Source organism: Coturnix japonica, chromosome 1 (assembly GCF_001577835.2).
Source record: "Coturnix japonica isolate 7356 chromosome 1, Coturnix japonica 2.1, whole genome shotgun sequence".
Lineage (NCBI taxonomy): Eukaryota > Metazoa > Chordata > Aves > Galliformes > Phasianidae > Coturnix > Coturnix japonica.
This window is the reverse complement of record NC_029516.1, coordinates 150187739-150202649: the sequence shown is the minus strand read 5'-3', so window position 1 is coordinate 150202649 and position 14911 is coordinate 150187739. Positions and strand designations below refer to the sequence as shown.

The 14911-nt window shown below is 42.1% G+C and overlaps 1 protein-coding gene across 2 annotated transcripts in view; it reads right to left on the bottom strand.

Annotated features, from left to right (window-relative positions):
* Window positions 1–14911, bottom strand: part of COG3 (component of oligomeric golgi complex 3) — a 26869-nt gene extending 11958 nt beyond the window's left edge. Inside the window, exons 1-15 of one of the 2 annotated variants that reach the window (XM_015851757.2) lie at window positions 14690–14911; window positions 13480–13626; window positions 12805–12866; window positions 10880–11045; window positions 9500–9574; window positions 9285–9377; window positions 8986–9111; window positions 7732–7812; window positions 7068–7111; window positions 6401–6527; window positions 5912–6003; window positions 4710–4849; window positions 3335–3495; window positions 1774–1879; window positions 515–639 (exon numbers count right to left, since the gene is read on the bottom strand). In XM_015851757.2, the coding sequence (XP_015707243.1) occupies window positions 515–639; window positions 1774–1879; window positions 3335–3495; window positions 4710–4849; window positions 5912–6003; window positions 6401–6527; window positions 7068–7111; window positions 7732–7812; window positions 8986–9111; window positions 9285–9377; window positions 9500–9574; window positions 10880–11045; window positions 12805–12866; window positions 13480–13626; window positions 14690–14854 (1710 nt within the window). In that variant the 5' untranslated portion in view covers window positions 14855–14911. The remainder of the gene's footprint in view (window positions 1–514; window positions 640–1773; window positions 1880–3334; window positions 3496–4709; window positions 4850–5911; window positions 6004–6400; window positions 6528–7067; window positions 7112–7731; window positions 7813–8985; window positions 9112–9284; window positions 9378–9499; window positions 9575–10879; window positions 11046–12804; window positions 12867–13479; window positions 13627–14689) is intronic. The other variant, XM_015851758.2, reaches the window with a different exon arrangement.

Genomic DNA, 14911 nt, shown 5'->3' with positions numbered 1-14911 from the left:
CTGCATTTGGGCCAAGTTAGTAAGTAACACAACAGCTGCCACGGCCTGGGGGACACACTGATCAAGCTGCAGCAGCTGCATCGTGTGGCTGAGCCAGCCCCATGAATACAGGCGGCCTCTGCCAGCACTTCAACATAGTACATGGCAGCCCCAAATGTCCCAAGAGGTGCCAGTACCACTGCATTTACTTCTTCTACCAAAAGGATGTGGGCAAAGCACACACTGTTAATGAACTGTATCAACGACTCAAAAGACATCCCTTCTCCAAGCTTCTAGCCAAAAACAATGTCAAATAACCATTTATGTTTAATGAGATTGATATAGCAAGCAATGAAGTATTCATATTTTCTGGTTTCTTTTTAAGTAAATATCATCCTAGAAGCAGTTTCACATAAAGCAAAGAAGACCAATAAGAGATAACAGAGGCCAACTGTCCATTCCTTTTAGACTGAAATATCCAGAACTGGTTCTACATGGTTCACTTAAATATGAGATAAGAGGGTTTTTTACATACATCTATACATCTGTACAGTTTGGAGAGACACACGAGGGTCCTTCTGACAGTAGGGTACCACATGCCGTGCAGATCTGCTGGTGAGATTGTGGACTGCTGTCTGGGATTAAGGGATTCCACTGAACCTATTTAAAAGTAAAATACATGCATGAATAACAAAGCCATCCTTCATCCGTCCTTCCAACTGCAGCACTGACTGCACTTCACATTGACTCCACAATAATACAGCATCACAGAATCACCACTGTTGGAAAAGACCTCCAAGATCATCAAGTCCAACCACCTACCTACCACCAGTATCTCCCCACTAACCCACGTCCCTCAGTACATCTAAATGTTTCTTGAACACCTCCAGGAATGGTGCCTCATCCACCTCCATTGGTCTTTCTCCTTCTAAACAGGTCAGAAGTATGTTACTGATGTGTAATAAGACACACAGCTGTGAAAGACACAAATTTGCTCTCAGTGATGGCCCAACTTCACCCCTCTGAGATGTGGTTTTAAGTGCTTGTTCGGTCATTATCATTTATAAGGCGCTCAGGTGGCAGGTGTGGGAATTGTCTAAATTAATTCAGCAATATCCTTCTCCCTTTTACAACACAGTACTTATTGTCACAGTAATTAGAAGGCCTGTATGACCATAGCTGTTGGTTTGAGTCTCCTAGGCTACTTGTCAGTCACTTCAGCTGCTCCTGCAGGCTTAGGAATGGGAAAGAGACACTTTGAAGGGTAAATAATCCTAATTATCTCCAACATTTATCTTGTAATGCCATGAATTAGATCACAGAGGTTCCTCCCTTCTCCTGACTGCAGGTGAGGTTTATAGGATTGCTAATGCCACACAACTATCAAGAGACACTCTGCTTCTACTGGGATTTGTGGAGTCCAAGATAGGAAAAGCTAGAAAGATCTCCAAAGGCCTCATGAGCCAAAAATGAGGAACTACCAAAAGGCTGCTCCACAGTGAAGAATACCAAAGCTCCATTTTATTCACAAAGCCCAATAAATACAGTACAACTATGAAGGTAGTTGCTTCGCAGAATGGATTGTATCGAAAACACAAGGAACCACCACACCAACAGAATACTATAAAGTTGTTCCTCCTTCACAAAGCTGTCAAGAACTCTGAGACAAAGCTGCACCCTCAAAATCTCTACGAAAACAGCCCTAAACATCCAAGCTTTTCAATGGTTCATGCTCAATGCTCATTCTCTGTGAGTTTCATGCATTACTTTGACAAAGGGAGATATATTTCATACCAGAATTAACTAAATTGCAGGAGTCAGGATCTTCTAGCCGGACATCTGAAAATGAAGCTTCAGATGGCAGCTTCTTCTGTTCCTCTTTTAAGCTCTGTGCAATTTGCTGCAGAGGAAGATAAAGCGCAAAACAAACAATATTATATTTATTATTTAAACTGGATTACGCTGTTTTGATTACAATAGAGAAAAGAGGACTACATTGCCAAAGAAGTCAACTATATTCAGCTCACTAAAGAAACGAGAACAAACAAAGTAGAGACAGCTGTTTCCAAAATAGTAACTGAAACGTGTCCAAGCCAATTTAAGATTCACAAGCACTACACAGAGGCATGTAAAACACTTTTCTTTCCACTTTGCCTGTTTTTACTGATCTCCAAAGATTAACCAGTCAATACACCCAGAAAGAAGAGCTCAGAACAGGGGAACCCAATCCAATGCTTAATTGGATTTCATAGAGATAATCTCTAAGATGGCTTTATTGCTATAAATGTTAGGTGCAGATGGCCCTGAAGTGCTCTCCAGTTTATTCCCTGCAGGAGTTCAACAAAAAGCTTTCAACACTTCCACACTTCAACCTTTTTCACCACTTGGTCTGCTTTAAAGCAACTGCAGGCAGCAAGAACGAGCAAAGCACTCCATTAATATTTGAGTAGAACAGCACAAGAAATAGTCCTGCCCTGTGCTTTTAACATTTTAATAATTCATTTACTCAGACACAAGGTCTCTCTGAAAAATAAGGTTTTGAGATTTAAAAAGCAATCGAACGACAAAATGAATCCCAAAGCCAGATAAAAAACAGAGTCGTATGAGGACACATGAAGAACAGCATAATTGCTCTCTAGAATGAACTGTATAGATCACTTTCCTCCTCTTCCTAAGCCAACAGCCACAGAACTCCTGCTAAAAAATAACACTTTGCAGAGGCAAGCAGTACAGAGACCTAGTCTACAGAAGCCATAGCTAACATTAAATTATACAAATCAGTTGTTCACCCACTTATATCCACTTTAGTAAAAAATACTGTGCTCCAAACAGTTATACTGGAACACTTCTGATCACTGTCTGATCCCATTTAGCTACATTGTGTGGGCTTCTCAACTACTGGTTTGGTCTTCTCTTCAAAAACTTATTGGTCATTAAACGTCTAGCATAAAGGGCAAGGATTCCATTAAACTCACTGGCTTCAGGATTTGTAAATGCTTTCCTAAAATCCTATTAACGCCATCTATCATCACAAAGGCATGAACTGTAACATAGCAAATGCTATAAACATGTATAAAACAAGATTATTGCAATGTGAATTTGGCATGGAGAGGCTTCTCACTGTATTTGTTCATTTAGAGGCAATAACTGAATAGAACCAGGTCCGGCTAGACAAAGTTTTCTTCCAGCCCACAGAAATACAAACACAAATAAAATGCAGAAGCTTTAGAGCTCAGTAATGCTCTGTTTCTGAAATGAAACAATATATTGCCTTCTCAGGTGCAATTATGTCCTCTGATTTTTAAAGACCACCAGCTATTCTGGTAAGTAAAAGTAATAAAATGTGATCCTGTACCTCCATCATTTCCAACTTGTCAGGATATGCAAGATCTCCCGGAGCAGGTTTGTAGCCTATGATATCAGTCTGGATGTAAATATGTGTCCTGTAGACAAGACGCTCTTGTACATCTTCTAACATCTGCTTGACACCAGCAGCAAATGCACCCAGTTGTTCAGCTGACAAAGGTTATGAAAAGAAAGACACAAATCTGTTAATTACACTATACAACGACTTTATAGACGCAGAAGTTTAGGCATCACCAATATACGACTGGCACAAAACTGACTCCCTGCAGAACTCAGACCATTTTGGGAATAGTGACATGCAGACAAATTTGTGACTCTGATACTGCAGCCACTTCAGCTCTCCAAATTCACATCACATGTAAATATGGGATCTCACAACATTGGACTCATGTTAAGGTTAAGTATTTGGATTGCTTAAAAACTAAGTTCATCAGTGGCATTTTTGCCTGCATACCAGACCTACGTGCTTCGGTTTTACCACACTTAATGCCTGTAGTACCACTATCAAAAACTGATAAGCTAACACACCTACCTACACAAAGAGCAGATGACTCAAAGCAGCTCAAGTCCAGCTTCACAACTATTGCAGCAGCCTGAGTTTAAGTAGCAGACAGTAACTTCTTAAGGTTAGCTAAGGATTGTGTTACATGTTTTTTCCTCATTCCAGATTACATTACAATCCCACTTCAAGGGATCCTTCATGATGTTCCAAACACAAAGAGCTACTCTGTGTTATACACCAGTTGCCAAGTATGAGTTCTATTTATCACTTGGTGCAAGACTGAGAAATTATTCCATTACACATTGGTAATGAGAAAGAAAATGAGTTGCCAGATATTATTAACTTTATGGTCATCTCACTTCTAATAGAACATTAACACTTAAAATTCCAAAATCTCTATCAACTTCACAGTTCCAGTTTCTAGTCTGAGAATCACTATGTTGAGGAGAATGAAAAAATCAGGTGTGCATTCCTTTTATCATCATGAATACACAAAGCTCTACATGGATGACGTTTCAGCAGAGCCAAGTAAAGCAATTCATTCATTTGAAAAGATTCATTTAAATCAGTCTTGGAGCATGAATGCACACTGGGTGAATGCTTACTTTTGTGTGAAATCTAGAGAAAATAGTACTTTGTAACACCAGACTACTAATGATAGTGAAGACTGAACAGACCCATAAAGCACAGACCTATTATCAACAACAACAAAAAGATAATTTAGTTCAAATAACCTTACCACGTCTTTAACAAGTTTAAGGCTCGTTAGAGAGAAAAGAAAGTCTAGGGAGATTGTTGCCTATGCAAATGAATGTGTCAATTAAGAAGCGAGTGAAGAGGAATCAGATTCCATCTGAGTTACCATTGTTCTGCACGTGATCTTCAAGCATCTCATTTTTGAGAATCCCACAGAGTTCAGACAGAGTCTCCAAGTGAATAACGTGGATGATCATCGGCCGCAGGACATCATATAATGAAAGACACAGCTTCTCCAAGAGTTCACTATGAAGAAAAAACACAACAAAACGCTTTCAGGATCCCACAGTGTCAAAGTAACATCACACATACGAGTTGTTTTTATGGCAAAGATTTTTAAAATGAGGACAAGAAAACATGTTACCACAGAAGCCTTATAAAGGTTGTTTAAAGAACAACACCCTGATTTCCTACCAAGTCTCCTAAGAGATGCAGAAAAATAGAGGTACAGTTTTGTTTTCTAAAGCAATCAAACAAACAAAATGCACAAACAAGAACAAGAAGCTTTGACACCCTCTCAATGAGCAGATGGCCCCACCTGGTTCACCAGGCTTCTGTGTAAAGAAATGCTCCTCCTGAGCTCACAATTGTACCCCCTATTCTCCACCGAGCAAGGAGACTCATCTGATTCCAACCACTCAGTCTTCCATTAGAACTATGAGCACATGAAGATGGACACAGCAAGAAAAGTTTGGTAACCACTACTGTAACTGTTTCCAACACTATAGGCCACACTTCCCAATATAAACCAACATTGTTAGAAAATCAGCACAGTATGAAATATTAAGAATTCCACTTTGTTCTATTAAATACTTCTACGCTTGTTCAAATTGATGCATATATCAGTTTGGGAGATCAGCACAATTAGCTCTAGACATTATTGTTGTTCAATGACCACTTCGTTAGTCACAGATTATTTGAATTTGATTAGATTTATCAGCTAATCTCCCAATTAGCTCCCTACCAAATACAAACACTACTTAAGCATTTACAGTACAGTAAATACGTACACACTGCACTGCACATGTATTTTTTAATTCAAGACGACCTTCTGACAACAGTAAAAGGCCACTTCAGCTCCTTTCAGGGCTGAACAGTGAGTGAATGTTCAGAGGAAAACAATAAAAAAAAAACAAAAAACAAGACAGGAACATCAAATTCTGATGCATAAAATAATCCAAGATTGTATTACTTGCTGGTTTGCACCAAACTGCTTCAGTACCACCACTTGCCATGCAATGCTGAATGCTTTATCACAGGACAGTTAATACTATGTGCAGGAAAACAAAAACAGCATGTACCACCTACTCCAGTTTTGGTGTTGGTTTCGTGAAGAACTCGTTGTAAAGCTGATGCTCATCCTGGCATACATGGACCATGAAGGCACAACCACTTCGCACCTGCATTCAGACAAGCACAAATAGATGACTATTAAATAATTTTCCTTGCATCAGCACCAAAGGACGCGTATTATGCAACTGCTGTTGTGACTAAACTGAAGCTGTGTGATATTCAAGAAGCTCACTGTGCAACTTCGGACCCTTATCATTTCTGATGACATTTAAATAAGCACATTTTATGCTTCTGCAAATACACCCCTGTGAGGTTTGTAGTGAAGTTTTTCCAGAACAATCTTTCACAAGACACCTGAAAACACCAATAAATACTTCATATGATTCAAAAAACACACATAATTGGCATGATTCTGCATGTAAACAGTTGAATGTAAACGACTTTTACTGAGAGAAGGGAAAAAAAGAAGAAATGAGAATCAACAGGTAATCACTCTCTGCCTACCAGAGCACAATGGTCTCTGTTGTTCTGACTGGTTAACTCTGTAACGGTGCTGGAGATACTTGGACCGAGCAAAAGTTCCCTCTGGTCAAGGTAACATTGATGGATTTCATTGAGAACTTGCTGATACCTAGTCAGACAGTAGAGAAAATTGAACAGTAAATGCATCCTAATGCTTCACTTTCTGGCAAACAAAACCTTCATTTTAATCACAGAATCACAGAATTACCCAGGTTGGAAAAGACCCTGAAGATCATCAAGTCCAAACACAGCCTAACCATAGTACCCTAACTCTAACAACCCTTCACTAAATCATATCCCTGAGCACCACATCCAAACGGCTCTTAAACACATCCAGGGATGGCGATTCAACCACCTCCCTGGGGAGCCTATTCCAGCACTTACCTACCCTTTCTGTAACAAAGTGTTTCCTAATATCCAACCTAAACTTGCCCTGGTGCAACTTGAGGCCATTTACCCTCATCCTGTCACTTGTCACCAGTGAAGAGACTTGCCCCACTTTCACTGTAAACCAATAATAACCAATTTGAAATCTACATCATGTGGATTCCTAAAGCTTTGTTTTAAATAAGCAGAGTGTTAAACTATTATAACCAAAAGATTTTAAGAACTTAAAATAGGTGAAAAAAAAAACAGCAGTCATACTCACTCCGGCATCTTTTCAGATCTTTGCTCTACTTGTTCAATAAGAGTCTATTCAACAAAAAACAAACAACATAAAAGCTATTGTCAGTAAATGAGTATTTGTAATCACTGGAAAATAGTTTAGAGCTATTTTTTTTTTCCTTGGATAGTTCACAGAATCACAGAATTATCGAGGTTGGAAAAGACCTACAAGATCATCTAGTCCAACCATTACCAATACTTCCCAGCTAAATCATATCCCTCAACACAACATCCAAATGTTTCTTGAACACTTCCATGATCGTTGACTCCACCACCTCCCTGGGCAGTGCATTCCAATGCCTGACTACCCTTTCTGAGAAGTAATACTTCCTATTGTTCAGCCTGAATCTCCCCTGGCGCATCTTAAAACCATTCCCTCTAGTTCTATCACTGATTACACAAGAGAAGAGGCCAACCCCCAGCTCACTACAACCTCCCTTCAGGAAGTTATAGAGAGCTATAAGGTCTCCCCTGAGCCTCCTCTTCTCCAAGCTGAACAATCCCAGCTCCCTCAGCCTCTCCTCATAAGGCCTGTGCTCCAGACCCCTCACCAGCTTTGTTACTGTGCAATCCTTGCTTTCATACTACTAATAAATTCAAAACCCATTTCCATGCTTTATTTTGAAGTAACCTGCCAAGCTACTTACTCTGACTTTGGGAGCAGCTGCTCTGAATTTGACATAAAACAAAGTGAAGGCATTGTCAGAATTTGGCACAGCTGAAGGATCCTGCAAGAAACAACAACAAAAAAAAAAGATGAAGAATTGGTTAAAATGGAAAATACTGTATTTGACTTCTGGCATTAACTGGCTGAGATAATTAGGCTCTAAAACAGGGAGCTGCATTTTTACTGCCTTCAGCATTTTCCACCTAGAAAGGTATGTTTCTTTTAAAGCTCTGATCAACCAGACAAAACAAAATGAAAGCTTCAACCAACAGTTTCTACAGCAAAAGTTACTTTCAGTAATTAAGGTATTCTCCACCAGAGCCAACAACTTCCTCTGGATCTGCCACAGTTCTACTGACTGCTGTTCTTTGATCTGCACTACAACAGTGAAACAAGAATTCCCTTGTACCCATCAGCCCCCGAGCTGAGAAGCTCAAATTCAGGTCACACTGCAGTTTCAGCTGGTTGGATTTCGAGGTACTTGCTCCTGCAGCTCCTCAGATCAGCTGGGCACACAGCTAAAATCTGCAAGAATTCTAGCATTTACAAGCGTAGCTGAGATCCTGTTCAGCCACTAGCTTGCTTCCCCTTATCTCCTTACAACATGGAAAGAAACAAGTGCCCTTTCTTCAAAACAAAGCGAGGACAGGAAAACTCTTCTGCCTTTCTTGTGAGCAACCTGATCTTCCTTCAACACAGACCAAAATGCCCAAAAAGTTTAAAACACTCACATATGAGGCATAACAAAGAAGACTGAGTTCTCATCAGTCTCCTTGCAACTCTCACAAGACTCTGTGGTGCTGCAATAGCAAAACACTTGACCACAACCAATTCTAGCAGATACAAGCACTAAATGTTTCAGAGAAGAAAGCAAAATACCCACAAATTGAACACAAAACATGTTCAGCACCATTTAACCAACTTTACTCTGAGGGTATCCTTCAGCAAGAGTTTTCATTAAAAATATCCGAAATCCCTCTTTCTTTATAATCCTCTGATTCCCAGCTCTTGCATTTACCCTTGAAGTATTCTATAATCTCCAAAGTTGACCCCCCTTTAGTTCCATATTTCTCTCGTGCATCCTTATCAACTGTCAACACAAACAGCAGCATGTACTGTGGCTGATTCAGAGCTAATGGACACAACCAGAACAAAAAAACCCAGGAGAAAACTACACAGTATTACACTCCATATTTCAGCACAGCTCGCGTTACCACTTAATGATTGACCTTACCCTTTTCATTAACTGGCTTGTGAGGTTTTGCAGCGTGTTCACAGTGTACGTCTTGATAAGGTGCATAGCTTTCAGAAGGCATTGTTTAAATTTAGTCAAATATACAGGATAGTCTTTAAAATTGGGCTGAAAGAAATAAAGAAATCCATTCAAAATAAGAACAGGAGAAGAATTAAAAGTTTATCAAAAATTAAGTTGCAATTTTACTAGCTAGAAATGATCGTTTCCACACACTAAAGGCAGCATTTTATTAAAATCCCTCACCATAAAGAAGCTCTTGAGCACATTCAGTTACTTACGTGCGATGAAATATATGCAATACAATCATCAAGCTTAGCCAGCATGGGAATGAATCCTTCACTGTTCACAGACAACGTAGGGGAGTTCAGTTTCTTTGGAAAGAAAAAGACAAAGTATCATTGCAAGAATCAATGCAACTTCGTTTTAGTGACAAAGTCCAAAAGATTTGCACTCTTTCATTTACTAATACCATTAACAGTGCAATAAGACTTACTGTGTTGATGTTCTCCAGCTCATTGAAGTAAGACAGCTTCTGCTGGATGTTTTCAGCCAAGTCAACAAGTTCTGACTATCAATAACAAACAAAACCAACAGAAGACAGAAAAATCAGTAATTTAACACACAGTTTTTTTTATATGTTGACCCTGCTTCCATGCACACTGAAGCAGCCCATGCTATCCAGCAAATATACAGCAGAACAGAAGTTCCTGGGGCTGTATTTTGATGCATATATTATTTTTAACTGAACAAAAATCCCTCACCAAGTACAAAATAGGGACTTCACACCAATTTAAACACTGTAATTGCTGTTTCTAATTCTGACGTATGTATTTAGGGGTGATTGTCCCACTCAGCTCTTGTGAGGCCCCATCTGCAGTACTGCGCCCAGCCCTGGGGCCCCCAGTACAAGAAGGATGTGGAACTCTTGGAGCAGGTACAGAGGAGGCCACTAAGATGATCAGAGGGCTGGAGCACCTCTCCTATGAGGAAAGGTTGAGGGAACTGGGCTTGTTTAGCCTGGAGAAGAGAAGGCTCTGGGGAGACCTCATTGTGGCCTTCCAATATTTGAAGGGAGCATATAAACAGGAGGGGGAATGGCTGTTTATATACGTGGATAGTGATAGGACACGGGGAATGGTTTTAAACTGAGGCAGGGGAAGTTTAGGTTTGATATTAGGAGGAAGTTCTTCACTCAGAGGGTGGTGACGCACTGGAACAGGTTGCCCAAGGAGGCTGTGGATGCCCCATCCCTGGAGGCATTCAAGGCCTGGCTGGATGTGGCTCTGGGCAGCCTGGTCTGGTGGTTGGCGACCCTGCACATAGCAGGATGGCTGAAAATGGATGATCATTGTGGCTTTTTCAACTCAGGCCTTTCTATGATTCTACGATATAAGAATTTTCTTCTATCAGTTGCCTTGAGAAAGTGCTTTCATTCACAAAGATGTACTACTGCCACTGTAGGTTGAGATGAGAGCAGAATGGCCCCCAAAAAATTACTTATGTTTTTGTTCTCAGAAGAGATAACAAATCTTCTCCAGCACCCCTCTCTTAGAAGGTACTTTCATCTTTAAACATTTATTTAAGCAATTTCTCCATGAGCAACAGGTGAACTCCTACCTATGTGCTACACCTTTGCTATTAAAAGTGTTCATGTCACAGTTAAAAATGACTCAGAGGTTTTAGTGTAAAAGCAAACAAAAATATAAAGAATTCTGTGGTTCTTCCTCCCCCCCCAAAAAAGCAACAATGATTGAGACTAATTCTGGGGCAGAATCTCTTTACAGTTGCAAGTTCTGAAGCGCTCAGATCTTGTTGCACGTCATATCATGCCTCAAACATCCTCACATCACTGCCATTCTCCACCAAAGCTCACCTGCTCTTTCAAAAGCTGTTCACAGGCCTCATGCAACGTTCCTGTCTTTGTGGACACAAAAAGATACTGTTTTTGCAGTGATTCCAGATGTTGAAGGGCGCTATTCACATCATTCAATATAGCATCGCACTGCTCCTGAAAGCCGGACAAGTAATCCCTCATCTGCCTAGAAAAAAGAGAATCATCAGGAAACAAGTAACATTTCCCTTCCCACATTTCTAAATACAACTGCCTACATGGAAACTGGCACTACCTTTCCTAGTGCTTATTTCTCTTGGGGAATAAAAGACTCACACCAAACAAGTGTGTATGTCAAACATATTTCATCACCTCCAGAAATAAAGAAACTCTACAGCTTGAAATAGCCACTGCAGTGACTCCATTGCTCTGGCATCCCTTACAGCAAAACTATAGAGGATGAAGCAACGTGCATTTAAGCTTGCCTACAGCATGCAAAGAACATCTAGAAGGACAACACAAATATAGCAATTACTGCAGACTAATGCTCACAGCCAAATTCTACCTGCCTTGCTTCCATTAAGGCAATTTCCAGTTTCCATTCAGAAGTGACTTTACTCTCTTACAAGTAGCTGCAGTTAACCTGCCCAAAACTTAGCATGAGGACTGAAAGAGGCCTAAATGAAAAAGACTCTGTATCTAACATAACCAACCCTGTCTAAGACTCGGTGATGACAAACTCTAATGTCCAGTGGACCATTTGACTTAAACACCATTTAACATTAATGACTCCTGGTGTCAGCTAGAACTTCTGAGTTCTTCTTTACCACATACAAAGCAGCATGTAGATTCATAGCTCTGATTAGTGTCAGGCAATCAGGCAAAGAACCACTTCTGCTCCTCTGGTCTGCTGCAGATAATTACACACTGGCCACCCTACTGATTACTCTGTGTTCGTGAAACTGTGAGCATTTGCATGCCTTACTATGAACAGACCCACTGATATAGTGGGAAGCTGTCAGTCTTTACACGTTTAATGACCTGAGAGCGTGGGCTTAATTTATGCTGAAAGCTCTGATCTTAGGAAATGCCATGTCCTGAAATGTCAGAACAAGAGGAAGAGACAGAGCAAAGCTGAACGGAACAACAAGAGAAGGGCTTCAGCATAATCTCTTCATAGCCAAGGGTAGGTTAAGTTTCATAGTGGGCCAGTTTCCAAAGAGGCCATCTGCAGATTTGGCAGAGCCATGCAGCCCTGAGGCATAACACAAAAGTCAGTGGTTTGTGGCTCTTCAGAGGCTGATGGATTCTGTGATTCTGTGATTCTGTGATTCTGTGATGGAAAAGTCAGTTAAACAAAAATAGATGAGAATGCCATGCCTCAGAAGTGGAGCTGAACAAAGCATCAAGGAATGATGGCAATGCAAATACAATCTCACACATACAGTCACTGGCGAATGGTGACAGCAGAAATGACCACCACCCACACCTGTGGCTCAGAGAATGGCATTTCAACACCAGTGGCAGCTGAAAAGGCACATGATAGCTCTTAGGCTGCCTGTGTCTACAGCCTTGGTTGCCCAAGGAGGCTGTGGATGCCCCATCCCTGGAGGCATTCAAGGCCAGGCTGGATGTGGCTCTGGGCAGCCTGAGCTGCTGGGTGGAAGCCCTGCACATAGCAGGGGGTTGAAACTGGATGATCATTGTGGTCCTTTTCAACCCAGGCCATTCTATGATTCTATGATTCACACTAAGCAGTTCTAAAGGAAATCTGTGTCTTTAAACTCTTCTGTCACAACAGCAGCAGCCTTCAGGATGGTAGCAGAGCATTCAGCCTGTGAAAGCATCAGCTGTTGCAGTATTATCCAGCAGGTGAACCTGCACGTGTGTTAAGATTATACAGACGCAATTAAATCCTTCAGGATTTAAGTTGCTTACAACGAAAGGAACTGAGGAAGAACACGTACCTATACTTGGCACCTTCATCTTGATCCATCTGTGTCTGCAGCTGAGCAAACCAGGAGAAGAACTGGAAGAGATTTGATGGTGAGAACGACACACACCTCACACGCAATAAAAACAATTACAAAAAGAAACCACCACAGATCTATGAAATAGGAATTCAGATTATGAGCTTTTGTTAAAAGCAGAGACATTCAACAACTTATTCATTAATCAAGAGAAAATACAACTCCATCACTAAACTAAAATGTGAAGGAGTGAACTTCATCTCTTCTTATTCGCACAAAGAACCAACAGAGCTGTCAGGGGGGAGCTGCCATTCTTCTACATTATGAGCCACACCTAAGATACAGAATCACAAGGTTGGAAAGGACCTATAAGATCATCTAGTCCAACCGTCCTCCCTTTACCATACCTACAGGAAACCCCTAAACCATGTCTCCTAGCTCCCTATCCAGGCGCTTCATATACCTTACTCTCACATATTCATTCAAAATGGGGACAGCATCCATTACTCAAAAGCTCTGACTTCAACATGTTTTTCCTCCAGGTTTCTTCACATATCTTGAAAACAGACCGAAAAAATTTAACATAGCCTCTAAAAAGCATGTAGGAGACACAGATATTTAAAGATCCCTCTGAAGATTACTGCAACATGGAGGCCTTCCAGCATCAATTACCTGCTGTGCTGTTTCAATCCTTTCATTCTCCATCCCCAGCATGGCAAATCCTTTCAGGAGAACATCTTCTGTGGATTCTGGCACTGCAGCTGTCAGTGCAACAGTCAACGACTGGGATGTCAGGCTGCATAAATCTTCAATGGGAAGCTGCTCATAAACACACAAAGACTTCAGTCAGACAGCTTAGAAGTTTCCTAGTGCTGAGAATATGAATAAGATGAATAACGTAAAGCCAGAGAATGGTGCTAAAAACAACCTGGCAGCTCTCTGTAAGATTGCTTACTCAGTAGAGCATTCATTTCTGGATAATACCACTCTGGCAAAGAAAGGGCAACCAGGATTCACATGTTAAAATAACAGGGCCTTAGGCCAAGCCTACATACATCAAAGGCAAGGGCCAAGGCCTTTGACATGGCCCCGCACCACATCCTTATCTCTAAATTGCAGAGGTCTGTCTTGGGACCCTTTGTCTCTTCAGCATCTTAAACAGTGACACAGAGAGTGACACTGAGTGCACCCTCAGCAAGTTTGCTGATGACACCAAGCTGAGTGGGGCAGTTGATACAGTAGAAAGAAGGGATGTCATCCAGACGGACCTGAACAGGCTCATAAAGTGGGCACATGAGAACTTAGTGAGTGCCAAGTACAAGGTGTTGCACCTGGGTTGAGGCAATCCCAGATACAGGTACAGACTGGGAGAAGTCACTGAGAGCAGCTCTGTGGAGCAAGACTTGAGAATCCTGCTGAATGAAAAGCTGGGCATGAACCAGCCCAGAAGGCCAGCAGTATCCTGGGCTGAATCAACAAAGGAGTTGATCGGCAAAGGCTGCCCAGAGAACCTGTCTGTGGGTGCTCCATAACTACAAGCATTCAAAGCCAAGTCAGATCAGACCCTGCCCATGGCAAGAGGGCTGTCAGTCGTGTCTGATGGAAGGACCAGAGGCCATGGGCACAAACTGGAGCACAGGAGGTTCCCTCTGAACACCAGGAGTCCTTCTGTGCTGTGCAGTGACGGAGCACTGGCACAGGCTGCCCAGTGATGTGTGATCTCCTCCTTGTGGATCTCCCAGAGCCGCCTGGACGTGTCCCTGTGCCCCCTGCTCTGGGTGCCTGCGGTGCCGCTTAGCAGGCACACAGAAGGCCCGGAGCCGCTCTGAGGCCTGGCCCTCCGACGTGGCGCTGCGCCTCCCCCGCCCAGGCCGCTCCTCACCTCGGGCGGCACCGGCAGGTTCTCGGCCGCCGCCTTCAGCTCCAACACCGAGTCAGTCTGGCGGTCGCTCAGCGGCGCAGCGGGGTGAGGCCGGCGGTCCCAGAGGCTCAGGCGGTCCCGAGATTCCCTCCCCGCCGGCTCGAGGGCCGGTAGAGGTTCCTCCATGCTGGCGGCGGCGGATGGGCCGGGACGGAGAAGGGGACGGAACGTGGCAGCGCTTCC